The sequence below is a fragment of the Cryptomeria japonica genome, chromosome 3, assembly GCF_030272615.1.
Source record: "Cryptomeria japonica chromosome 3, Sugi_1.0, whole genome shotgun sequence".
Lineage (NCBI taxonomy): Eukaryota > Viridiplantae > Streptophyta > Pinopsida > Cupressales > Cupressaceae > Cryptomeria > Cryptomeria japonica.
The window spans coordinates 1,007,379,410-1,007,406,570 of NC_081407.1; the positions used below are offsets into that span (position 1 = coordinate 1,007,379,410).

A 27,161-nucleotide genomic window follows, 5' to 3' on the forward strand; every position below is an offset into this window, starting at 1 on the left:
GAGAAAGTCTCAGGTCTCTGATCAGGCTTGGGGATTCAAATCACCAACGTGAAGACCCTAATGTTGTCGCAAATTGCAAGGGTCGCAATTTTATGACACTACACCACTGTTTTATATTATTTAGGTGTCCTTCCTTCGCACATGCATCGTATGGATGGTTGTGCTAGCATATTCCATTTCCACCTACTTTACTTCTGCCAATTTGATCGGGGGCTTTCAGAAAATGTGATTGGACATAAATATAAGTAAAGCACTCTGTGTAATCTAACTGAATGTACTCCAAGAAAGCACATTTGAACTCGTACAAATTAAAAACAACATTAAAATTTGGAGTGACTGTAAGTTATGGGAGGCTTAAAAATCCCCCAAAAAGTTGGGATGCATTTTTTTTTGAATGATTGCAAGCAATGGGAGGCCTAAAATACTCTTCAAATAATACAATGGAATGATGTTTATTGCAAATTATTGATGTTACTTTTGGAATAATGTGAATAATAATAATCAAACATTAACTTCTTTTAAAATTATATTAAATATTTTCTTTTTAAGGTTTAAACATAAGTGGTAAACATGATTTTTTTTTAAATTGAGTTTTCAAAATATTTAGTGTGTCAATAAAAAATTAGATATAATTTAATTTTAAATATATAAAGAATTGATTTAATAAAGATTAAACTTGAATTAGTTGAAATGAAAATAAAAAGGATTGAGATTTAAATTTCATTTGATCGAATGTTATAATAGAAATTGTAAATTAAATTTTTAATAAAAGAAAAGAAATGGTTGAAATTGGAGAGGCGAGTGTTTTGAATACAAGTGACAACAATCTTATCTAAGGCGAGATTCTATTGAGAATATCTGAATTTTTGGTATTTATAATACTTGTTTGTTTGATGATATTTGAAAAAAGAAAAATGTTGGTTGTGTTAAGGAGCAATCTAGAACTTATATGTAAAGATTGAAATTTAGGTTCATAGGTTTTCATCAAATTATGTTTGGATCTTTGTAAGCAAATGCATGGTTTATTTGAAGCTTTCACTTCTCCATTGATACATTTTTGCAAAAACATTATTTAATAAATGTCCTATCAATTGATCTCATGTACTGCTCAAATGTATGAAAAAACAATCAAAATTTTCCTTGATTTGTCTTCCACACCTTTATCTCATTACCTCTCTCTCTCTAGCTCTTCCACCCTCTTGTCTCTCCCTCTCTCCCTATTACAAATTTAGCATGAGATTGTTGGTAAAATACTTTAATTATCTTTTCGGTTCAAAGTTATTTTCAATAATATTTGAAACCATATAAGTGAATACATACGAGATTTCAAGCTATTACTTCTTCATTGACACCTTTTTTGAACAAACACCATGATTTACTAAATGGACTACCAATTGATCTCATGTGAGTTACAAAAGTGTATGTAAAAAATAGATCCATTTTTTTTCCTAATTGACCTTCTATACCTCTTCGGCGTACCCATTGCTAGAGGATTCAAGTGTTTGCAAATAAAAAATATATTTTTCTATCAATGTTAGAGGATTCAAAACAATCAACCTCCTCTAAGGTTATATCTTCCCATCTCTCTCTTTGTTTCTCTCTCCTTATGCCCTATCTACCTTTCTATCTATACCACTTTCTCCCTTTCTCTTCTCATATATCTTTACATCTCTACCTCTTTCTACCTATATCTTTATCTCTACTATTTATTTTCTCTCTTTTTGTTTCTCTCTCTCTATGTTTCTTTATCTCTTTGTCTCTATCTTACTATATTTCTATCTCTCTATCATTCTATCTCATGTTTTATATCTCCCCCTCCTCTCTCTCTCTCTCTCTCTCTCTCTCTCTCTCTCTCTCTCTCTCTCTCTCTACAACACAAATGTATTAAAAAAATAGACCAAAATTTCCCTACTTGACTTTCCACAACTCTTCGATGTACCCATTGCACGCTAAGATGCAATTGCTAGTATGTAATAATGAATGAAAGATTTAATGCACGAGGTCAAACGTTAAGGTTAAACAATGACAACGTACAAAACAATAATAGATAGGGGATAGAGAGAGATGGGGAGAGAGAGGGAAGAAGCTAAACTGGCTCCAAAACAGATAAATCATACATCGTGTTATTGACCACTTGAAAAATCACAGTCATAACTTGCAAAATAAAATATATATATTGTATGACTAACGCACTGTGTTCGAACGTGTCTTGTAGCATGTCAACCACAAGAAGCTTTACAATTAGAAATAGATATCTCAATAATAATTGCAAAAAAATATATGACTACAACCACAAAGTGGAATGGATTAAAATATCCTTTACCAGCGCTACGTCTCTCCCACGTCTACCGTAGAGGATTTTTACCTTGGGATTTGCAGATATTAAACTTCGCTTCGTAGACAATATTTACTTTCCTACGGCGGCATCCACGTGTTCTCATTTAACTATCTGATTTTTTTAGCGGTACTCAGGTTCACAATGTTTCTTTGTTTTCACTGAAGCACTTCAAGCAGAGCCAAAGAAATATTAGCTGGGTGGGGTAAAGAAGTGGGTAGACAAGTATGAATCAAATATTAACTGTGCGTCATATGCCCTGCCCCATTGCTCAATTTGGTCGTCGCCATGGCATTCACTGTTCTTCTTCATCCCCACAATTGCCTCTTGCACAAGCTTACTTGTTGCAGGCGACAAGCTTTCAATCATTTCACATGGCATTGTGGCCTTTAAATAGGAGGAAAAGTAGAGTGTGGTGTGGGAGTGCAGATGGCAGTTGGAACGAATTGGACGCAATATACGCAAGATGTAAAATGTGGAAGTGGAAAGGTTACAATATTAACTACTTTGTTGGAGGAGAAGGACCAGCATTGTTGCTCGTTCATGGATTCGGTGCTTCCATTGGTCACTGGCGCAGGTATTCTTTCTTACTCTATCATATGTCTAGCTAATTTAACTTGGAATTGCTCACAAACAACAGTGTTATGTCAATCCTCACTAATAACAGTCTTATGTCAACACATAACTCGAAACAAGGGTAAAATCTTTGCAGAATAAACCTACCCTCAAAATGATGTTAATACAGGAGTTAAGGAGAGTGGTCAAACATTGCCAAGTGACTTGCACACCAAAGTTTGTCTCCGCATTGATAAATCTTTTAGTGTATGACGGGCTCTATGAATCTTCTTTATCCCACTTATTGTTGATGTGGGATAAATACACACCGACAACATTCTCTAGCTTCCATCATGAATTAGCATTTTCCTCAACGACCATCAAATGGTCCTTAAGAATGTCATCTAGAGGACGGTCTATAATGAATGTCTACCCAGCCTCTACGATTGTATGCATCTTATGCATACAAATGATCCTTAAGAATGTCATCATCTAGAGGACGGCCTATAATGAATGTCTACCCAGCTCCTACGATTGTATGTATCTTATGCATACAATACATGTTATACATACATTACATGTTACACATACATATAACTGCATGACGACGTCTACCACATCCTATCTTTGAAGCATTAAAGTACTCCCTAGAAAGACAGATAGCTCCCAAGGCCAGAGAACTCCCAGTTAAGGGGGACAAGCTTGTTGTTAGAGTTTTCACCTTGAGTTTCTCTGTCATTGTTCTCACAGTGATAGCCCAGCAGTGAGAGCAGCAGATCCAGACATCTGGGCCGCTGAGAGGTAATCATGGAGAGGAGAATAAGGCCCAGCTATTTAGCGAATCTTGTTTGAAATAAGAGCCCGGTTAATTACTTGAGACTTAAGTAATTTGTGGATATAACTTAGTCTCAATTACTTCGACTGTGAGTTATTAGTTGTGAGATTAGGTTGAGTGATTTGGCAGACTAATTTTGATTGATCAGTAAATCTGAGTGTCACTTGATACTTCATCTAATTTCTCATAGCTAGATTCATAGTTCTCTTGTCAATTTGAAGGGCACATATCCTAATTTTAACCATTCAAACTTGAGAGAGCTTTTTCTAAGGTTTCGTGGCCATCCACTAATATTATTTCTGATGTAGGGTGGTATGTGGATGGTGGAGCATCCAGACACATGATGTTGCAAGTCAATTTTCGCAGAATTTTATCAGAATAGGGAATATTGCAGCAATACATTTCAAACTCCAGTTCAATTAATCTATACTCAAAACACCAGATGCAAACTTGAAGATTTTCAAAATCATTTTATTTAAATTTTGCCAGGTTATCGATACAATTCCCCCACAAGAACAATTCTCTTGAATTAAATAAACAATAATCTCTACCGTCATTCAATTCCTCTATTATTCTCACTATAGCGCAGCTAGTGGTTGCCTCCAGCTTACCCTGTATTCCACGCTATAACCTCTGCTCCATTCCTGATTTTTTGGTGCAGCAATCTTCTTATTTACCTGCCCTTGTTTTGTCTTTATAAGATCTCTACGCCATTCACTGCTCACTTCTCCAAAACCTATGCAGGGTTTTCTTGTTCTCTTTCATTTGCCATGCGGTGAATGCTGTGTTTTCTGTGATTTGGGCGCAGCAATGTCTATTCTTTTAACTTCCCACATAATGGTTCTTCTCCCCTGTCTTTTTGGCATGTCTTCCTCTTTTCCATGGGCGCAGGAATGTGCAATGCTGACTTTTCAGTTCTTACCTCTTCATCTTCCATTCCAGCACAAGTTCCCACTTTACACGACTTTGACGCCTTCCCAAAACTTCCATGCAGTCAGAAACTTTGTAATTTTTTGTCTTATTTTGTAATGTTCTCCAGCTGAGCTTATCCTCATGGCCTTAGCAAACGTATAAACCTAGATATGTGCCCATATCACATATGCTGTAAATAAATTTGATTTTGAAAACAAATTGAACAATGTTCTACTTTATCCTAGCCAAAGAGATGTCCAAACAAAAACTGAAAATAAAACCCAAAACTGCTGACTCAAGAAACAGGAAAACAAAACATGTCTTTGGGTGATGTGGATTGCTGATGCGCCCAAGTGCTCTGGCATCAAACACACTGGGTACAAAATGTTCCATGAGTGTGGAGTGTTGACTTGGTGGTCAGCACCTCCTTGGGGACTCATGACATGGCTTAACCGCCTCCCGTGGGTCGGGTTAAATCTAGCATTTGTATCGGGCGTTGATAGTTCAATCTTTTGGCACAATGGCAAACAATTCCAACAATTGGTATTAGAGCCTTAGGTCACAGATTTGAGTCTCCCTTTAGTGGGTGATGAAGGCTCAGTCAGTGCTGAGTGGGAGATTGTTGACTTGGTGGTCAGCACCTCCTTGGGGACTTGTGACATGGCTTAACCGCCTCCCGTGGGTCAAGTTAAATCTAGCATTTGTATCGGGCGTTGATAGTTCGAGCTTTTGGCATAATGGCAAACGATTCCAACATGGAGCTCATGAACATTTCAGCAATGTTGGAACCGGAATTCCAAACTTTGCCAAATCTGAGTCACTAACCCATGAAGCTTCATTAGCTGCTCGGTTCTTCCAACAGACCAAATACTCCCAATAACCCTTTCGTCTGGTCCTCTTTTCATTGTCAACATCGATTGCTTGGTCAATTTCTTCAAACCTTTTCTTTGGCAATAGATGTATCCATTTTGGTGCATCCGGTAAATTTGAATGTGTACTTTGTTGTCCCCTAGATTCACCTTCATTATATTTATATCAATTTGCAACATTAAATATTAGAGAGAGATCAATACCAGTTGGAAGATCAATTCCATATACATTGGATGAAAACTTCTGCAAAATCTTGCACAGGCCTATTTTCTTCCATTTCAGCTTATTGTATGTTCTTTGGGGGAACCATTCCTTCTGCAGAAGTGCCATTACCAACTCACCAACCTGGAACTCTTGCACTCTTCTATGCATATCAGCATGCTCTTTATATTTAATGTCACTCTTCTCCAAGTTCTCCTTCACTTCTTTGTGCAAATCATGAATACGCTTAGGAAAATCTTCTGCGACAACACTCTTTCTACCCAAATCTGGACTATCCCTTGACTCATCAACACCCCTGGGGCTGTAACCCTACACAATTTGGAGTGGATGTTTCCCACACTTTGATTCACAGAGTTATTATACACAAATTTTGCTTGCACCAATGTCAAATCCCACTGATTTGGTATATCCCCAATCAAACACCTCAACAGATTACCCAAACTTTGGTTTGTCCATTGATTTGAGGATAGTAGGATGAGCTAAATCCCAATTGTGTTCCCATCTTCTTTCACAAAGTACGCCAAAAATGACCAACAAATTTGGTGTCTCGATCTAAAACAATGCTCTTTGTCAAGGCATACAATTGAACTATTGTTTTGAAAAATAAAGTAGCTATATGGGAAGCATCACTACATTTGTGACATTGTAAAACTTGAGCCATTTTTGAAAATCTATCCACTACAACAAAAATTGAATCGTTACCTCTTTGTGTTCGTGGCAAACCCAAAACAAAATCCATACTAATCTATTCCCACGGTCTCTATGGTATTGGCAATGGCTGGTATAATCCAGTATTTTGTCTCACTCCCTTGGCATGTTGGCATATCTGGCAACCTTGCACCATTCTTTTTACATCTGCACTCATCCCTAGCCAATTGTAGCTCTCACACAACTATGCTAATGTCTTATCCATAAAAAATTGTCCACTCAAACCTCCACTTTAGTTTTCCTTCGTCAAATTCTCCCTCATTGAACCTTGAGGTATAAACAACCTCTTCCCTTTGAACAACAAATTCTCTTGAATGAAATACTCCAACCATAGAGTTCTATCTGTCCCAATTGGACTCTTACATGCTACCCAAGCTTCTTTAAAAACTGCATTTTCTTCATACAACTCTTCCATGCAATCAAAACCAGTAACAATTACCCTCAGCTCATTCAACAACAAAGATCTCCCACTCAATTCATTAGCAACTCTATTCGATTTGCCACTTCTATGCTTCTAAACAAATGAATAACTTTGAAGAAACTCAACCCATTTTACATGCTTTTGACTCAATTTTTTCTTGGCTATAAATGAATTGCAATGCATGATGATTGGTGTTAACTGTAAAACACAAACTCCTTTGGTAGCAAGTAGCATCTTCACTTCTTGAGTGCTTGCACAATTACATAGAAGTCTTGATCATACACAGAGTATTTTCTTTTTTCCTCATTTAGCTTCTCGCTGAAGTAAGCTATTGATTTGCCCTCTTGACTTAGAACTTCCCCTATTGTTGTCCCACTTGCATCACTATCAACTTGGAAGACTTTTCTGAAATCAGGAAGTGCTAACACAGGCTGCTCTGTCACCTTTGCGCTCAGAACATTGAAACTCCTCTCTGCTGCAGCCGTCAAAACAAATTATTTCCTATTACCCTTCATAGTTTCTGTAATAAGAGCACAAATCCATTGAAATTTCTGATAAGCTTCCTATAGAAAGTTGCTAATCCTTGGAAGCTTTGTGCTTCAAACGTGCTTGTTCATGAAGGCCAATCCACAATTGTTTTTACCTTTTTCAGATCCATTTTCAACCCACTTCCAGAAACAACAAAACCCAAATAAATTAACTCTTCTTTCTTGAAACATCACTTCTTCAAATTCACTTTCAACTTCTCTTTTAACCTTTGCAAAACTGCTCTAACATGTTGCAAGTGTTCTTCTTCTGTTTCGCCAAATATTAAAATATCATCTAAATAAACAATCACAAATTTTACCAAGATATGGCTTGAAAACTTCATTCATCAATTTCATAAAAGTGCTTACAGCGTTTGTCAATCCAAATGGCGTCACCAACCATTCGTACAATCCATCCTTGGTCTTGAATGTGGATTTCCTTTCATCTCCCTCTCTTATTCTTTTTTGATGGTATTTACTCTTCAAATCAATTTTCGTGAAGTATTTAGCTCCACTCAAGAAATCCATCAATGCATCTATTCGTGGCAATGGAAACCGGTATTTGATGGTTATCTTGTTTATTGATCTAGAATCTATACACATCCGTCATTCCCCATCCTTCTCGGGTGCCAACACTGCTGGAACATCACATGAACTCAAGCTTTCTCTAATCAGCCCTTTATCTAGCAACTCTTGCACTTGCCTATTTATCTCTTCATTTGCCTTAGGTGACATTCTATATGATGCCTTGTTAACTTCCATCAGGAATCAAATCCATACAATGACCTATGCTCCTCATGGGGGCAATCCACTGGGTGAATCTATCAATATATTATCATAGTCCTTCAATATCTCTTGAACTTCCATTAGATCAATCAGACTGCTAGTTTTTTGGTCAAGATTCAAAGCAGGAGATCTGACATGGAAAAGATTATGAAGTTATCCTAGGCTGTGATAGTAAAATCATTCATTCATTCATTGATATTTCATCCTCTTTCTTTGCTGCCCCAACTGCTGCAAATTTGGGAACTATTGCAAAACATGTTTCTCCTTTTCAAATTCTCTCATGAATTGTTTCCTAGAAACCAAGCATACTTTTGGCTTATCTTCACCATCCTCTTCTCTTTTCTTCAATGGATTTAGAATATACTACTTTCCATCTTTCTTTTTTGCATGTGTTCAATTGGCCATTATGAACAACTTGTCTATCAAATTGCCATAGTCTGCCCAAAAGAATATGACATGCATCCATTCGCATTATGTCCCACATAACTTCATCTTTGTAGTTTCCAATTCCAAAACTCACCAAACATTAATTCTTTTGATGCTTCTGGATTCGATTGTGTGCAAAAAAAAATTATCATCAACGTTTCGAATCACACTCTATGATTTATCATCAGGATAAGCCTATGAGTACACCAATGATAACTAGTTGCAAACTGAGTAAGAACAATGAGTCACATAATACAAATTAGACAGAGTATAGGTCCATGATAGGAAATTTATTGTATCTTACAGTTACTACCTCAAGACTAGAAATTATGCAAGCCATCTGTATGGTTGCTAGATTTCAATTTGCTCCTAAGGTTTCTCATGTTAATGTTGTAAAAAGAATTTTTAGGTATCTAAAAGGCAATGTGAATTATGGTTTATGGTATTCAAGGACTAATGATTTTACTTTGACAGCCTATATAGATGCAAATTGGGTGGGATGTATAGATGATAGACATAGCACTAGTGGTGGAGCATTCTTTCTAGGAGATAAGTTGGTTTCTTGGTTAAGCAAGAAACAAGAATATGTATCGTTATCCACTGCTCAGGCTGAATATGTTGTTGTTTCATGTTGTACACAAGTCTTATGGATGAAACAAACACTCAAGGATATTAAGGTAACCTATGATCAGCCTATTTCAATTTTTTGTGATAATACTAGTGCTATCAATATCTTTAAGAATCCAGTTCTTCATTCTCACACTAAACATATATGTATAAGATATCATTTTTTGAGAGAAAAAATTGTTGATTGTGAAGTGAAACTTGAATATGTTGCAACTAAAAATCAGTTGGCCAATATTTTTACCAAATCCCTTCCTAAGGAAACTTTTGAAACTTTTCGATAGAAACTTGGGGTTGTGGTTTCTCCTATCTAGTTCTGTTTTCAAGCAAGCATCTGCTCAGGGGGAGTATTTCACTATTATATTTCATGTCCTTGGCCCTTTGTCATTGACGTCAAAAGGGGGAGAAACCGGAGTTTTTGCAGATTTGTTGTTCTTTCAAACTTTGTTGTCACATTCAGATTCAGATTCAGATGTGTTGTAGATGCCATTTTATGTTGTGTTAAATTCAGATTATTGTGTTTATACAACCAGGTTTTATTGCCAATTGGGGTTTTGACATCAATGCCAAAGGGGGAGATAATTAGAAGAATTTGTCATTGATGTCAATATAGATATAAAAGTACTCATAATGATATCCTAGTTTGAATGTACATATCTATGCAAACATTATACTGTTTTTATCAAACTTACAGTAATTGGATAATGTTGGTTGGTCTGGAGTTGTTCCTCTCTCACGTTAAGAATGTTTCTACTTTAGTATAAAAACAGAGATGTCTGATACAGAATATGGAACAATTGTGAAGTGTATAAAGCAGAATTTCATTCTGAAAACATTATTTGCTGTTTGTGGAGTATCGATCTGCATAATGCATTTCACATTCTTCATAAATCAGTTTTTGATTGGTTCGGTTATAACTATCTGCCACCTATATGTAGTTAAGGTCTGCAAACCACTTCATTAGTCACCTCTAGACAAAATAGAATTGTATTCTTTCTCAAGCAATGTAATAGAATGATTAGTTGTTGTTCAAAGCGGTTAAGACAGGTTTCAGTTAATAACTGCATAAGAAGTTAGCAGTTTTTAAACTGTCTTACAACTGCTCAACCGATATAGTTACTTGACTTGTATTTAAAAAGAACAAAGGATCAATGGAAGAGTTGTGTGTATTATTGGCAAAAAGAAGAGAATATATGAACGGTGAGTATACAATTGATAATGACAGATTGCTATTGATGAGAAGAAAACTGGGAGTATGAAGGCATTTCCTATTAAGTCTGATGTCGAAGAACAAAAATGTGATTGAAAATTTGAAATCATTGCAGAGAAAACTGATAATTTCATGAACAGAAGTTTGTGTTGAAAAGTTAAAGAAATGCTCTGAGTATGCAATGTGTAGTGGAAGACTAAAAAGGTTATCTAAAGGTTGCTGATAGTACTGAGACTGTAAAGATTTATTTGCAGATTGTTATTGTTGTAATGTGTGAAACAGAACAAAATATCTGAAGGATGATAACATTCAGTTTGTAATACTTTACTTGTATATCTTCAAAGGTGTATATTTTGCAGATTTGAAATCAGTAACAGCTTATTTTATTTTGTAACATCCTTATGGTTGGTGCCTAAGGATACTAAGTTGGTGCTCAGATTGAGAAGTTTGTAATTGTGAGAGATGGTGCTCTAAAGCAAGGAGTTTGGTGTGGATTGGTGCCCTTAAGTTCTGTACACGTTAATGCTTTGTGAGACTGGATTGGGACGGTAGATCCTAGCAGCTCTTCTCACTGTGTTTTTTCTCATTCCAGGTTTTCTGCATATCTCTTGTGTATTTACTTCTATATGTGGTTGCATTCTTTTTAGTTCTGATTTTATGTTTATCAGTTCATCAAAAATACTTTAATTGATTAAGGATCGGAAAGTTTAATCTACTACTAATTCACCCCCCACCTCCCCTCTCAGTAGTAGAATTGTGTTCTACAATATTCTATCATAGGAGTGCTGAGGATTAGAAAATGTCACATGCTATCACTTGTTGCTGATACTGGGCTGTTTTAGGTCACTTGTTAGATTGTGGAGAGCCATTTGTTCTGGGAAGCTGGACTATGGGAAAATCTGTCAAATACATTATAAAAATCTCTTCACATTTATATGCTGACATTTTATTAAGTTTTCAGTAATGATGATGTCTCTTTCATCTGATATCTTTGTCCCTCTGAGCATGATCTGAATTTGAATGCTAATGGGATTTTCTTTTAAGCTCATAAACTTTGTGATGCCCACTAAGTGAATTGAGCACATAGTAAGTATCTTGATAATCTAGCGATCTCTCTATCTTTTGGCCCAATGGATTCTAGGATCAGTTTGATGGTATGAATTTGAGCAAACATTCTCAAATTGTTTCCCTTTTCTGCACAATAAGGATTCTGTAGTTAATGCATGCTAACTTTTGTGAATCCACTTAATCTTCGGAGAGAATCTATACATTGCTCCAGGGATTTCATATTCAGTAGATCTACAACTTTTAAGATCTGTGTTATAGTAAGGAAATTGTTAGATATCTTTCATGTTTCTGCTTTAATTAAGGTTCTGATCTGCATATAGGGTAAATTGATAAAGATGATTTCAAGTGGCAACCAATTGGACATCCTTGCATCAGAGGATCCTATTTAATTGGAAATCTGTCTAATTGTTACAGGAGTCCATTTTTAATAGAACTTTAAGGGCACTCTCTATGTCTTTGCAGGGCCAAAACTGTAGTGACAAGATCCCCTCTTGTAAGAACCGTTTCCGTCTTGTGCCTTATATGAAAATATCAAAGGCAGGGTGATTATCCCACGTCCCAGGATCATACATTCTGACAAATCTGGAAGATTCAAGATTGGGAGCCAACAAGGGTGACTTCAATTTGATGATTGATGTGCCAGAGGCAAATAGAGGCAGTTGGAGAAAGTAGTTTATCACTCTTTTAAAATGAAGTTTCTATATCAAGGCTTTTAAAAAAATATAAATTATCATTTTTTGTTGGTGTAAATAATTATTCATTATGGATATTATTACACTTTACTTAAGTTAACTTAAGATAATGCATCTCATCGTAGTTTGAATATGAGACACATAGGGAAGTGTGCACATAGGGATATAGCTTGTAGAAGAAATTTCACCTTTTGTGGTCTTATCTTGCTGTTACACTCTACATTTGGTGGGTCCTCCACCTCTTGTGGAATATTATATTATTTCTTCTACCTACCCCTACATTTTCTTACCTACCCTTGTTTCTCATTGAGCCACATGTCATGATTGTGTGCTCACATATCCATATGGCCTTGCCTATATAAGCAGGCCCATATTCATTGTATTGGTTAATGGAGTTGATCATTTGCATATTGATGAGAATACAGTTTGTTCTTGTCATACGTTTGTCTCTCTTTTATGCTTTTGATTGTGCCCTTGGTCTTGGCAAAATCTCACATGGTATCAGAGCCATTGGAGCTTCATTGATTGGTTTTGGGAGACATTTTTGGAAGGCTTCTATTTTCGGATCTGAGGTACTACGCGTTTTGGAGGCATCCTAGAGCGTTTTCGACCTCACCATTGCGTCCGGGAGGCTGTTTCCATAAAAATCGAGTATAAAATCGACCTATTTTGGCGAAAGTCGGATTTTGGGTCTGGAGAAAAATTTTGCCCAATTTGGGTGGTACGGTATGGATTTTTCGGAAAAAAAAATTCTATTTTGCAAAGCAAAAGTTTTGTTTTTTTTAAAAAGAGGAGGAATATACCTTTTGTGGGGGGGCGGGTACGATCACCCCACCCCCCGTACCTGCAGACTGCAGGCTGTACCACTCGGCAAGCTTCGTACTTGACAGCCACCGCCACTAGCACAACCGACCCTGCTCCCCGGTGATCTCCCCGTCACCGCGCCGCCTCCCATCGTCCTCCGGCCCCAGCGGCTTTCGCAGCTCTGGCCTTGATGGATTTCACAACTCCAGTCCTAGCAGTTCCAACCACCGACAACCGGCAGCCCGCCGGCAAAGTCACCGGCTCCGGCAACCCACAACCTGCCGGCAGTCTCAAAACCTTCCCCCTGGCGGACCCACGCTTGCCACGTGGCAGGAAGCCACTGGCCCATGGGAAAACTTTATGCCCAATCAGCTGCCACCTCAGTTTTCCATACAGTCAGCCAGGGGGTGCGACAACCATTTTGACAGTCATACAGTCGTCAAATTTAACACAGTGGTTTCATGACGTCAGCCTGCGTCAGCAGTTTTTGAAACTTTTAAACCCCTCTCCGTTGAGTAGTTTGGTTTTTTGGGTCAACTTTGGCGGCTCATTCATAACTTGCTCAATTTTGCTCTTTTTTGGTGCAATTTTCTTTATTTGGGCTAATTTTCGTGCTCTCCACAGTGGTGTGGTTATTTTCTGATTTTGGAGCACAGGTTTTTCAAAATTTTCAGATTCTCTCAGTTGTACCTGTCCAATCCTCGATTTTGCAACTTCAAAGGCTTCATTTGAGCTCATACGACCTCCTTTTCAGGTGCCGTTTTTTTTCAAGTGCATATTTTTTTGTCTACTGTCATAATCTATGATCAGTTTTCAAAGATTTTGAGTGGATATTGTACTTTCAGATATTGATCTTCTTTGGCCTACTTGGTACTTGTAATTTGCTTGGATCTTAGTTTAGATCTCGCATTATCAGTTTCAGTTTCCTTTGGCCTCTTTGAAGCAATTGTAAAGTTGAAATCAAAAGTCCACTTTGCCATTTTTACCAAGTGGCCCATTGTACATGCACTAAGTATAAAGTGTCAAATCATCATTCTAGGGGGCTTCTTTGATTGAGTGAATTTGGGGGGGTGTCTTGTGTGATTGTGCCTCTCTTTTTTTGTGCTCTTTCATTTTTGTTGCTATGAGTCCTCATAAATTTCCACCTTTAACTCCACATAATTATGCATCTTGGAAAATTAAAACATGGAGCAAATTAATGGAAAAAGGACTCACGCATTACATAGATGGAACAATAGCAGCACCACCAGATCCTAAGGCTGATCCTAATGCTCAGTTAGAATGGCCCACTAAAAATTGCATGGCTCTTGGAACTTTGCGTAAGTATGTATCAAATGGCCTCATTTTTCACATTGAGAAGTATTCTACAATCAAAGAGGCTTGGGAAATGTTTTAAAAATTGTATTATCAAGTTGATGAAATCAAAGGTTACAAGATTGACAATGAACTCACCAACTTGGATCCCAAGAGTTTTGATACAATCCAAGATTATGTCACCAAAGCAAATGAGCTAAGAGCAAAACTTAAGGATTGTGGAATTGACAAAAAGGATTCTCAGTTGATATACAACTTGTTGGACAAGCTTGCACCTGAATATGCAGCATTTGTTTCCGGCTTCCAAACTCATCGTTTGACAGTGGGGAGTTCCTACACTATGCCTACATTTGATGCTTTCACAAAAATGTTGATATTGGAACAATCTAAGTTGTTGAACATGGGGCTTCTCAAGTCTTCAAAGTCCAAGGCTTTGGTCGCTAATCAAGGGAGTCAAGGGAGTCAAGGCAAAGATTCCAACAACAAGAAGAAGCAATCTAAGTCAAAGCCACAATAGAAAAAAGGACAATCATCCTCTCCATCACAAGGCGATTTTTCATCCTCTTCCAAGAAGGGGACTCCACCTAAGAAGGATAAACCAACTTGTGCTTATTGCAAGAAGTATGGTCATGATGAGCATCAATGCCACGCCAAGCAAGTTGATGAGTTGACAAATTTTCTTAAGAAGAACAACATCAATTTGCCATCTGCCTAAAACAAGAAGGATTCATCTCCTTCTTCTTCCTCACAGTCTAAGGGAAAAGGGCAAGCATTTGTGGCTACAACAAGTTCTTCACAACAGTGGATACTTGACTCGGGTGCCTCTTATCACATGGGTTCTACAAAGGAGCAGTTTTCTTCATTGGAGCCATCAAAGGTACCTCACATTTACATAGGTGATGATACACAAGTTGAGGTTGGAGGGAAAGGTTCAGTTGACATGGGTGATGGAACATTTGAAAATGTCCATGTTCCTAACTTGTCCACCAATCTTCTCTCTATCTACCAAATCACTCACTATGGGAATGGGAAAAAGGTTGAGTTTACACCTGATTCAGTTGTGGTAAAGGAACTTGATAATGATGCCTTGGTAGCAGTGGGACAAGTCAATGACAACTCAAGACTACCGCTATCTTCAGCAACTCAGCATTAAAGACATGGTCACAAGTCTACCGAGAATCAGTTTTTCAGAGGGTGTATGTTCAGGATGTTCCATGGGCAAGCATCCCGAGGAGAAGTTTGATAAGGGGAAAGCTTGGAGAGCTTTGGAAGTTCTTCAACTTGTTCACAGCGATGTAGCAGGTCCATTTCCATCACCTTCATTTAGTAAGGCCCGCTATGTCCTCACCTTCATTGATGACTACTCCAGCTTCACTTGGGTCTACTTTCTTATTCATAAGAGTTAAGTGTTTGACAGATTTGTAGACTTCAAGGCTCATGTGGAGAAGCAATCCGGGAAAGTGGTCAAGATTCTTTGCACGGATGGAAGGGAATATGTGAACAAAAGATTTGAGGTTTTTTGTACATTTGAGGGGATTGATCTTCAGCATTATGTTGCTTACACTCCACAGCAGAACGGAATTGCAGAGCGCAAGAATAGAACTCTCAAAGAAATGGCTAGTTGTATGATACATGCACGTTCTCTTGATCCTGCCTTTCGGGCAGAAGCTATCAGTTGTGCCACACACATCCAAAATCGGGTTCCTCACAAAGCTTTGACAGGTTTTACTCCTTTTGAGGCTTGGGCTGTGATGTAGAGCATCATGAAAATCCATAAAACCTTCATTCAAGGGTAAACTTTAAACTTGAATCAAGAGAACTTCAAAACAATTTCAAAGGTTATATTACATCCTTAAAACCCTTCATTCAATATTTCAGATCATAACATTCACCATAACATGAGAGAACAAATTCTTTATTGCCATGGAATACCCTAGTTTAGGGTTTCATCCCTTAACAACTGTTTTCACCAAAATAATCACAAAATATTCAATTCTTAACCAAATAAAGTAAGACCAAAAGCACTGGAAAGAAGATTTAGAGACCTTTCCAACACATATATCCTTTCTTCAATATTATCCCTCATGTGACCACACCAAATGCTACAACCGGGTTGTTGCTGCCTTCACCATTCTGCTTTTCACCGTGAACTGTAACAAACAGTCATCCATAACATTTTACATATTTCTCATAAAGAAAATCGCTTCAGTCAGAATTTATATTAGTGAGTTACACAAGTTATCTCAAAATATCAGCCAGATCCAACGGTTTAATCGAAAGTTATGATCATTTTTCCAAAACTGGGTAACCCTTGGCAGGGTTTTGACAATCATTGAAAAAACAAACATATCTTGCCAAATACTCCACAAAAATGCACAAGAGAGGATTCATCTGAAATATATTTCATCAATCTATCATTAAATAACATCTACATATAAAAATTACATCAAATGTGATCCTCCATGGATCTATGACAGCCATAGATTCCTTAAAACCTCATGACAGTTTGAGGGTTTGATGGATAATCTTTGTTAAATCCCCTCCAAACTGATCTCCCTTCTTGATTTCGACCAAACATGGTTTTATAAACCATTTCCAACTCCTTTCTAACTAATCCAACCACCTCATAACCAATGGATTTTATTTTTTACACTTTTGTTGCACTTTTTGGCAATATTGCAACTTTGCAATTTTTACAATTTTTGACAAAAATGACTCGAACTCTTACATGGACACTTTTAAAACTTCAATATGGACCAAATATGATATCTTTGGACAAAATGGCTCATTTAGCCTTCCATATTATGATTCAATTGACTCAAATAACCTTAATATATTATGAATGACTCAAATACAATAAATTGTTCATATTATGACTTTTGTTGTGTGCTTAGGTGCCTCTACACCAGGCTGGTAGGAAACCAATTGTGAGACATTTCAGAGTCTTTGGGTGTCCAGCATGGGCTCGCATTCCTCCGCAGAAACACAAGGCATTGGAACCTCAGAGTAGGCGTTGTCTTTTTGATGGATATCCTGAGGGTGTTAAGGCATATCGATTGATGAATCCTAAGACACATGAGGTGTTTATTGAGAGGAGTGTTCATTTTGAGGAAAGCTCTCCTAGCTTAGCCTCTCTACCTCTTCCACCTTCCTCCTTTGTGGATAGTGACGCCAGTGACTCAGATGATGAGACTCCTTCAACTCCGACTCGCAAGGTTACACCTCTGCAAGGTCCACTTGCAATTGAGGAGCCTCGTTCTCCACCTCCACCTAGACCTCGTTGGGCTCAACAGACACTAGAGTCAGTGGGTTCTCTCATTGGGGATCCTTCAGATACACGGAGGACTCGATCACAACATCAGGACCTTCCACATGCATACATTGCTACCGCTTCCGATCCACAGACATTTCGGAAGCATCAGCGGTTCCCAAGTGGGACCAAGCTATGGAGGAAGAGTATAGTTCCTTGATAAGGAACAACACATGGGAGTTAGTCCCTCTCCCTGAGGGGAGAAAGATGGTTCGGTGTAAGTGGATCTATCGAACCAAGTTTGAAGCGGATGGTAGTGTGGAGAAGTATAAGGCTCAGCTTGTTGCGAAAGGTTTCTCTCATGTTCCAGATGTTGACTATACTGAGACCTTTGCGCCCGTAGCCAAGATGAACTCCATTCGCTTGACACTTGCTATTGCCGCAGCTCATGGTTGGGTTTTACATCAGATGGATGTGAAGAGTGCTTTTCTTCATGGGGATCTTGATGAGGAGATTTATATGGAGCAGCCATAGGGTTTCATCCAGGATTCTTCCTTGGTTTGCAGACTAAGAAAATCTCTTTATGGCCTTAAGCATGCCCCCAAGGCTTGGTACGCCAAGATGGATTCCTTTATTCTCTCAGCAAGGTTCACCAGGTGTCATTCCGATCCAAATGTCTACATTTTGCGACAAGATGACCCTCACTTGATTCTCGTGCTCTATGTTGATGATTTGATCATTACAGGGAGCACCGCATCCATCATTAGCAGGGTCAAATCTGCTTTGCATGACAGATTTGCTATGACTGACTTGGGTCTTTTGCACTACTTTCTCAGGATAGAGATTTCACAGTCACCTTCCGGGATTACACTATCGCAGCCCAAGTATGCTCTTGATCTATTTGCACGCTTTCATATGGTTGATTGTAAGCCCGCACCGACTCCCTTTCTTTCAGGAGTCAAGGTTGAGGCTAGGTGCTCTTCTCCACCAGTTGATGCCACATTGTATCGTCAGCTTGTGGGTAGTCTCATCTACTTGACTCACACACGCCCTGATATTTCACTTGCAGTTGGCATGGTTTCCTGCTTCATGCAGGAACCACATGAGCTTCATTGGAAAGCCACCAAACGCATCCTTCACTACATCCAGGGTACACATCACTATGGGATTCACTATGCAGCACGCACAGGACTTCGCTTGGTTGGTTACATAGATTCTGATTGGGTTGGCGATCTTGATGATCGTAAGTCTACTTCAGGTTACAGCTTCCACCTTGGTTCAGGCCCCATTTGTTGGCAAAGCAAGAAGCAGCATGCCATTGCTCTCTCTTCGACTAAGGCTGAGTATCGAGGAGTTGTTAACGCAGTGACTGAGACCATTTGGCTTTAGCAGATTCTCACAGGGTTTGGGATCACCACTCCACGGCCGACAGTTCTACATTGTGACAATCAAAGTGCTATTGCAATCTTGAAGAACCCGATCCAACATCAGCGGACTAAACACATCGAGATCCATATGCATTATATCTAAGAGTTGATTCAGGAGCAGGTCATTGATTTGCAGTATTGTCCTACAGCGGAGCAGGTTGCTGACATCTTTACCAAACCTTTCGCCGAGAGTAAGTTCCAGCAGTTGCGAGCTCTCTTGGGGGTCCGGGATGTCTCATTAGGGGGGGTCAGCTGACTTCTCCTTCCTCTCTTATGGGGGGGACTTTTTCCTCTTTGAGGTTTTGTCCTTCTTCTTTGAGAGTCTTTTGTACATTCATCTCTTTTTTGGGGGGGAATTTTTTCCCACTAGGTTTTCTCCCTTTCTCTGTTTGTGAGAGATTGCATTGCATAGGTTTGCTTGCATTTGCATATTGTACATGGGTACCTATCATGGCCTAGTAGCCGGGACCCATTTTGCATTGTTGACTTGAGTCTTCATTCCCCTAAGTTGCACTTAAGGGGGGGTGTTGGTGTAAATAATTATTCATCATGGATATTATTACACTTAAGTTAACTTAGGATAATGCATCTCATCGTAGTTTGGATATGACACACTTAGGGTAGTGTGCACATAGGGATATAGCTTGTAGGAGAAATTCCACCTTTTGTAGTCTTATCTTGCTGTTACACTCCACATTCGGTGGGTCCTCCACCTCATGTGGAATATTATATTATTTCTCCTACCTACCCCTACTTTTTCTTACCTACCCTTGTTTCACATTGAGTCATATGTCATGATTGTGTGCTCACATATCCATATGGCCTTGCCTATATAAGCAGGCCCATATTCATTGTATTGGTTAATCCAGTTGATCATTTGCATATTGATGAGAATACGGTTTGTTCTTGTCATACTTTTGTTGTCTCTCTTTTATGCTTTTGATTGTGCCCTTGGTCTTGGCAAAATCTCACAATTTTTAGTAGGCATGGGTTTTCTATGGTACATGAATTTGATTGTAAGTGTTTTTAAATTCAATGGTGTGTAATTTTTCACTTGAGGGATCATTGAGTGTGATTTGAAACGTCAATGCAAAAAATTATACATTGTTGAATCCAAAAGCACTAACAAGTAATATCATTTTTGTGTTAAGTGGGCTTGTCAAAAATTAGAAATATCACTGTGATGAGACAGTACTATAACTTCATCTTTTTCATTATACCTATTTGCAAAACAAGAGCAAACGATAAACCTGAGGCTAGACCAAAAACAAAAAATTATCACCACCACTGCAGTTGTGTACATTACAAAAGGCTCCAAGACCAGTACAATGAGTATAGATCCCAAAAACTTACCATATTAGTTCCAAGGGGATAGACTTAAATGGTTCTACTATTCACACATTTCTGTTCCTGTAAAGACAAGAAATGGCAGTTTAGGTCCATGAATTCTGCTTCAACAGCATACTGCCACTAGCAAGGAGATCTGCCACAGTACCACTGTTAAAATCTGATTTCTACTTTTTCAAGCAATTTAAAGCGCACCTTCTAAATATGTGGGATGATAAGTGTTTAAACCGTTATTGTTTAAAAATTAGTTGTATCTGGATCTGTGAAAAGAAGGAAATAAATTATACGTCCAGAAATGTCTGGAAAGGTCAATGGGATTTGAAAGTTCGACTAGCTTAAGAATAGGCTATAGGGGCAGACAACATATGTCTAAGATAAAGAAGAAAATAAGATTAGTAGATGAAATTGCTGGCTAAAAGAATGTAATCCACTGTTGCTCATCTTGCAAGAGTTTAAGGCCTCACTCCCTTCGTCATGTCCCCCATCAATAGGGATGAAGAGGAACTACACCTTGGCCAAAGATCAAAAAGTTAGAATTATAAGATTTATTTACATTTACAAATTACAAGATGATTGTGACTAATTTTATACCTGAGGAATTTCATTTGTGAGAGGTTATATTTTTAATCAGGATGCATTAGTGATTTCCTATCACAAAATTAGTCCACACAAACTTGTCCATATTCTCGATCAAATTTCTTGTTAGTTTTTCAAATTATCAAAAATTTATTTTTTATTTTTAGAATATTTGCATCAACAATATGAATTAGCATAGACAACTAACTGCTTTTGCCTTAATTTTTTGTCTTTGACGCCACATTGTATACACACATACTTATGTTATTTGACCGTGAGGGACCCGTTTCTTATTGGCTAGTGTAATGTGAATTTTGGCAGGAATATACAGGTATTAGCTGAGAGCTACACCGTATATGCTATTGACTTACTGGGTTTTGGTGCATCAGACAAACCAGCCAATTTAGACTTTTCAATGGAAATTTGGGCTGAGGTAAGATTGTTATTCAAAAGTTTTATTTCATTATATTTGCTGCTTTTCAGTTGCCCCCGCAGATCCTCAATCCCACAGTTGATGATTATATGACCTCTGATTAAAGCCTGTTATCACTTCTAAGCAGCTAGTTTTAGACTTCTCAAAGGATGTGATACAGGCACCGACAGTATTGATTGGAAACTCTGTTGGGAGCTTGGCTTGTCTTATTGCTAGTTCAGGTGTTTACAGCCCCTACGCATAAAAAATTTCACTCAGCCAGCAATTTTTTATATGCCAGTTTCAAGGACCAATAAGATGTAAGATTCATTCTGCATACATTTTTTGAAATTATAGATCTTTTCTACTTATCCGTGGAGAATATGCACATGTTTTTTTGTTTATCTTGCTCTGGGGACCAGAGGCTCCAGAAAACTTGGTGCGTGGCATTGTATTGCTCAACTGTGCAGGAGGCATGAACAACAAGGCCATTGTTGATGATTGGCGGATTAAACTTGTATCTCCTTTACTTTGGCTTATAGATCTTTTACTCAAGCAGAGGAGAATTGCATCAGCATTGTTTGAACGTGTCAAAACAAGGTTAGTCTTAAAATATAGTGGTCATATATGCATTGCAATGAGAAACTAACTTTTGCATTTCATAAAAACCAGAGAAAATTTGAAGAGCATATTACAGGCAGTATACAGCAACAAAATGTCTGTTGATGATGAATTGATAGAGGTATGCTATTCTGCTGTAATATATTTTACTTTTGACATGGTTTTCATTGAGAACGTCGTTGATGACATGATATAGTGAGTGCAGGTGATTAAGAAGCCTGCTGATGATCCAGGGGCTATAGATGTCTTCGTTTCTGTACTGACAGGGCCACCTGGGCCAAATCCGATTTCATTGATGCCCAGCATCTCAATTCCTGTTCTAGCTTTATGGGGTGACGAGGATCCATTTACTCCACTTGATGGCCCTGTTGGAAAATACTTCTCCTCTCTGCCATCAATGTTTCCAAATGTGGAGTTTGTGGTCCTCCAAGGGGTGGGGCACTGCCCTCATGATGATAATCCTGATTCGGTTCATGAAAAACTTCTTAGTTGGCTAGCTAACCTACCTGTTCAGACACCATCAGTAGCATCTGCATAATAGGCTGTTTGAATTTGGTTTTTGGCGTACAGAAGTTATTCATATGGTATTCAAACCCTTGTGTATGTTTTATTCCCCCATTTATTTACCTACAAATATGCATACATAAACATGTCTCTAAACACATGGTGCACCAATAATAAATGCAAGATGTGCATGTCAATTATAGTAACTACAGTTTTTTAAATTAAGAATCCTAATAAGATCAGTACCACAATTTATTTTAATAAAAAATTCAGGTATTAGACCTTGCTACTCTCTATCTATAAAATATTCTTGTGATTTTTTGTTAAAATATGAGTTGCTGTGCACAGACTTCCTTGTAGTGTTTCAATTCCTTTGTTTGAAGGACAAAAGTGAAAACAAAACATGCAAATATTTCAAAATCAAATTATATATATAATTACATCTTTTACAGATAAAATTGTGGAAAATTACATCCATCTCAAAATAATGATGCTACATAAAAAACATGTTATCTAAGCTTGTAATACAAACCTTTGTGTTGACATTGTGCCTATCTCAGACATAATGGTTTCATAGGCTCAAGACTCAAGACTCATGGCTCCATAGACTGCTTGGTCTTATGGACATCACTAAAATCTTTTCATTTCATTTACATCGACAATAGAAATTACTAATGCATCTTCCATTTCAATGTTCAATACAAAGAGGAACTTGCTTGCATCACATTTTGAACTGCATTTTGTTGAAAATCATCACAAGATTATCAAATTTGCGTGGTTTTAATATTTTTTTTAATAAAACTGTAAGATGCAGGTAATGGATAAATTCCACAACTTATTATAAACTGGAGTGGGATGTGCATGGATGACTTTAATCTAAATGACTATCCAAAGGGGAGAAATTCTTAGGTTTTCTATGACATAATCCTATTTTAGGCAGTAGAAAACTATTTTGTTTTTATGAGTTTGCAAAATGAAAATAGCTTGAATTTGCATCTCAATAAACAACCTAAGAAGGCATTGTTGAAGATGAGATGATAGGAACGCTCAAGCTGCCATCAAAGAGGAATATAATATCTTTAATCATGTCCCTAATGTATGGAGTGTGTGATGTATCAAATAACTCTGCAACGTCTAACAAGTACCCATTTGACAAAGCTGAAACTAGAATGGAACGATCAACTTGTTGAACTGAACTGCTCTCTAAACAAGCAAGAGGTGGAGCAGGAGGTACAATTGAAGTCTCAGGAACCATGATGGATGGTAGAAGCACACATAGGTTGAAATGACTAAACCTCTCCTAATATTTATGATCTACTTTAGATGCATGAGAGTAAGGCCCAGTCAATAGAATTGTTAAGATTTAGGTGCCATCAACCCTATAAATCTTTTAATTTATTATTTTCCTAATATCTTTTGTAATTTTCACACAAAAGGTTAAAAATGAGAGAACTCATACAATTGAGATGCATGATCAACACTGCCAATTTTTATAATCTCTCTACTGTGCAAGTCTCTACTAAGCACTAAATCAAGTGTGAACTCTACTATCTTAATATGTCCACAATGAGTAATTTGATGTATGAAAAGGACATTGAAAGATTATGAAGGGACACAAAATATATCATTGAGTGTGCCATCCTCACTCTATAGAAAGCTTCCCAGTAACTCTCATAGAAGTGTTATTACCCATCAAAATGTGTGGTAAAGTGCAAGGCTCGTATGAAGAGAACATACCCATAGATGGAGCCATATGATGAGAGGCTCCTGAATCAAAAACCAATAGTTGGATTGAAGATGTGTGGATGCAAAGAGAGCATCTCCCTTCATCTTGTCTTTGCCACATGTCATAGAAGAGGATGAACTAGATGAAGGTGGCTCAATATTATGCTTCTAGAGAAGTTGTTGCGTGTAATGTCCCCACTTCTCTAGTTACTATCCAGATGTGTAAATTCACCTGACAACCATCTCCACAGGTGAAGTTCAAAGTATGGAGATGATTGGTTAGCCAAAGGGGACCAATACTTAGTCAATTTCTAGCTTTGGTGAACTTAATAATATAACTTTATAATATAAAGTTATAAAACTCACATTTTCTACAAATAGAAAAAGTTAACTTAAAAGATGTTTTAATAAGACCATAATTTCCCCTTGGCACATCTTTCTAGGTAAAGGTAATTTTAAAAAGTGTTCAAATTTTAATGATGGGCTAACCCTCACACCCATCGAACTTATGGGGAGAGAAAAGATTCCAATGGAATCTTCGTATGATGCCCAAGGAGGATCGAATTAGGGCAAGAAACATAAAAGAAGACTTGGAGGCTCATTTTTGCATTATGTGATTGAGGATTTTGAGAAGAAAAACTATTTTGGTGCAGGTTTGTAATGTATTTTGCAAGTGTGTGGATTGGAATTGGGGACATAGACCTCTATTTCTGAGAGAAAGGACGAAAACCCTTTCATATTTTGTGAATTTAGAGTGCTAGGAATGCTTATATATGTCCGACAAGGGTATTAATCAAAGGAATTTTGACACTTACAATAGCTATTGGTCATGAGAATCAGATCTGAGTAGTTAGAGGGCAGATTTTGGTGAATTATTGCAGTTTGTGGCCAACCATACCTCTCCTAGCCTAGCCATACACTTCTAGCTTGCCTGGGGACCTTGAAAAAATAAATTAGAGGGCTTACAGTTGGTTCTTTTTTGCAAAATTCATTGCCAACATTAAGAATAAGGGAATAAATCATTTTTTTTGACTTGTGACAATTTTGGAGAGAGAGATGAGCAAATCAGTGGAGAAAATTGACCAATTTTAGTGAAGTTTCCTGGGGCCTGAAGGAAACTACACCAGTTTCATCTATTTGTGCAAGATTTGTTTTTTATAATTATTATTTAGGAGAATTAAACTTCAAGGAGTAGTTAGAACACCTTGGAAGCTCCTGTAGCAGCATTTGGATTTATTCAAGTCAATAAAGAAGCTCTCCAGGCAAGGCATAGGACTCTTGGTAGGTCAATTTTGGCATGTCCTTGTTGAATTTCATTATTTATTGACATTGGTTAATTGTTGTTAATAAATCAGTCAATCTGAAAATTTATTTCCGATCAATTATTTATATTTTATCCTTGTCATTCATTTTCATTACCAAATTCCCAAGGCATGTATTACAAAAAAAAAAAAAAACATATAAAACCAAATCTCCTTCTGCTGGCCAAAGGAAATAGAATCAGAAAATTAAATCAGATTTCTTCAATCAATATTTGGCATCTTTCAGTGGTATCAGAGCAATGATCCTGTCAGCTTGAGGGTCATCGGAGAAATTCTATGCATCGGGGCAGATTTGGTACCTACAGGTTTTACACACGCAGGAGACCTAGGGTGGATTTGAACTTTGTCACTGAACCACCTTTTGAGACTATTGTGGGTGATATTCCAGAAGGACACAGGAGCCCTCCTAGACAAGAAAGACAAAAACCACTCAATCCTAGTGATGAGATCATGAGGAGTTTGGTTGAATCACAGCCAAGAATTGTGCAGGATATTAATAGTTTATAGGACACACTGGATAGGATGGATTTGGGAAATCACAAGGGAAGGCGCAGAAGTCATAACAGGATAGTTTCAGCTGTTGGGAGTCGTGGTAGCAGGACTCCATCTTCCCTAAAAAGTGCATCCATCTCACCACGGAGAGACAGGATTCATATGAGGACCGCTGATAGGCCTATGCTCCCTCAGTTCACTCCTAGAGATGAACCACCATTGGTCAATCCATAGAATTGAATCACTTTCTACGATACGGTTATGGCTAGTAGCGATGAGTGGGCTCGAGTTCCAACACATGTCAAAGATGTGTTTCCCGTGCATCAATATTGTATGCAACACCGTGATTCTATGAGGGGACAGAATGACAGGGGACCCAAACAGCAGTGGAATAATGATCTGAAGAAAGCTATTGATAAGTTGACTTTATCCACTTTTGGTGGCAGGGGCTCCATTAGTGCATGAGGGTGGGTTCATAACCTGGACATATACTTATCCTTGAAACCCATCGTTTAAAATGAAGCCATTCAGTTTGCTATCCTGCATTTGGAGGGTGTTGCATATGATTGGTGGCAAAATTCCTCTGGTAGAGAAACGTGGGTTGCAGATAGAGGAATTTTTAGGATTTGGTGTGAAGGTTACAGATGGTGTAGTGTTGGATGTACCAAGAGGATTCCTTAGCTCAATATCCAGATGAGAGACTACACGTTGACATATAACTTTTATGTTTTGCCATTAGAGGATTATGATGCAGATATTGGTATACAGTGGTTAGAGGGAATTGGCAGATATGTCATTGATCACCGCAGGATGCAGTTGGAGTTTCTAGTTGATGGCAAGAAGAGAATATTGAGGGCACTGTCAGATTGAGGCCCCAAGGAGGTTTCTTCTCACGGGATGGAGACTATTATCAGGCATCGAGACATCCTTTGGGCTACACAGTACTCTATTTCATCTAAAGCACATACATCTCAGGATGGTAAAACTTATCACATAGATATTCAACAGATTTTAGATAAGCATGGGGTGGTGTTTGATGATATACCACCTAGTGTACCACCTGATAGAGGCTTTGAGCATGTGATAGAGTTAGAAGAGGGAGAAAAGCCCGTCGTGACCTCTCCCTACCGCCTTCCTAAGGCCTACAAAGACTAGAAAGAGAAGACCATCAGAGAA

At 37.9% G+C, this 27,161-nt stretch overlaps 1 protein-coding gene across 1 annotated transcript; it reads left to right on the forward strand.

The window, feature by feature from the left end:
• Positions 1-2,352: 2,352 nt before the first annotated feature.
• On the forward strand, positions 2,353-22,555 carry LOC131036743 (pheophytinase, chloroplastic). The gene is made up of 6 exons (XM_057968713.2): positions 2,353-2,912; positions 21,231-21,342; positions 21,470-21,563; positions 21,744-21,921; positions 21,994-22,063; positions 22,148-22,555. The coding sequence occupies exons 1-6, from the start codon at positions 2,563-2,565 to the stop codon at positions 22,478-22,480; spliced, it is 1,137 nt and encodes a 378-aa protein (XP_057824696.2). The 5' UTR covers positions 2,353-2,562; the 3' UTR covers positions 22,481-22,555.
• Positions 22,556-27,161: the final 4,606 nt, after the last annotated feature.

Excerpts from the sequence above, each read along its gene's own strand:
- LOC131036743 (XM_057968713.2), top strand. The coding sequence starts at position 2,563 with ATGAATCAAATATTAACTGTGCGTCATATGCCCTGCCCCATTGCTCAA. Across the intron at positions 2,913-21,230 it reads TCCATTGGTCACTGGCGCAG|GAATATACAGGTATTAGCTG; the intron begins GTATTCTTTCTT and ends GAATTTTGGCAG. Across the intron at positions 22,064-22,147 it reads TTGATGATGAATTGATAGAG|GTGATTAAGAAGCCTGCTGA; the intron begins GTATGCTATTCT and ends TAGTGAGTGCAG.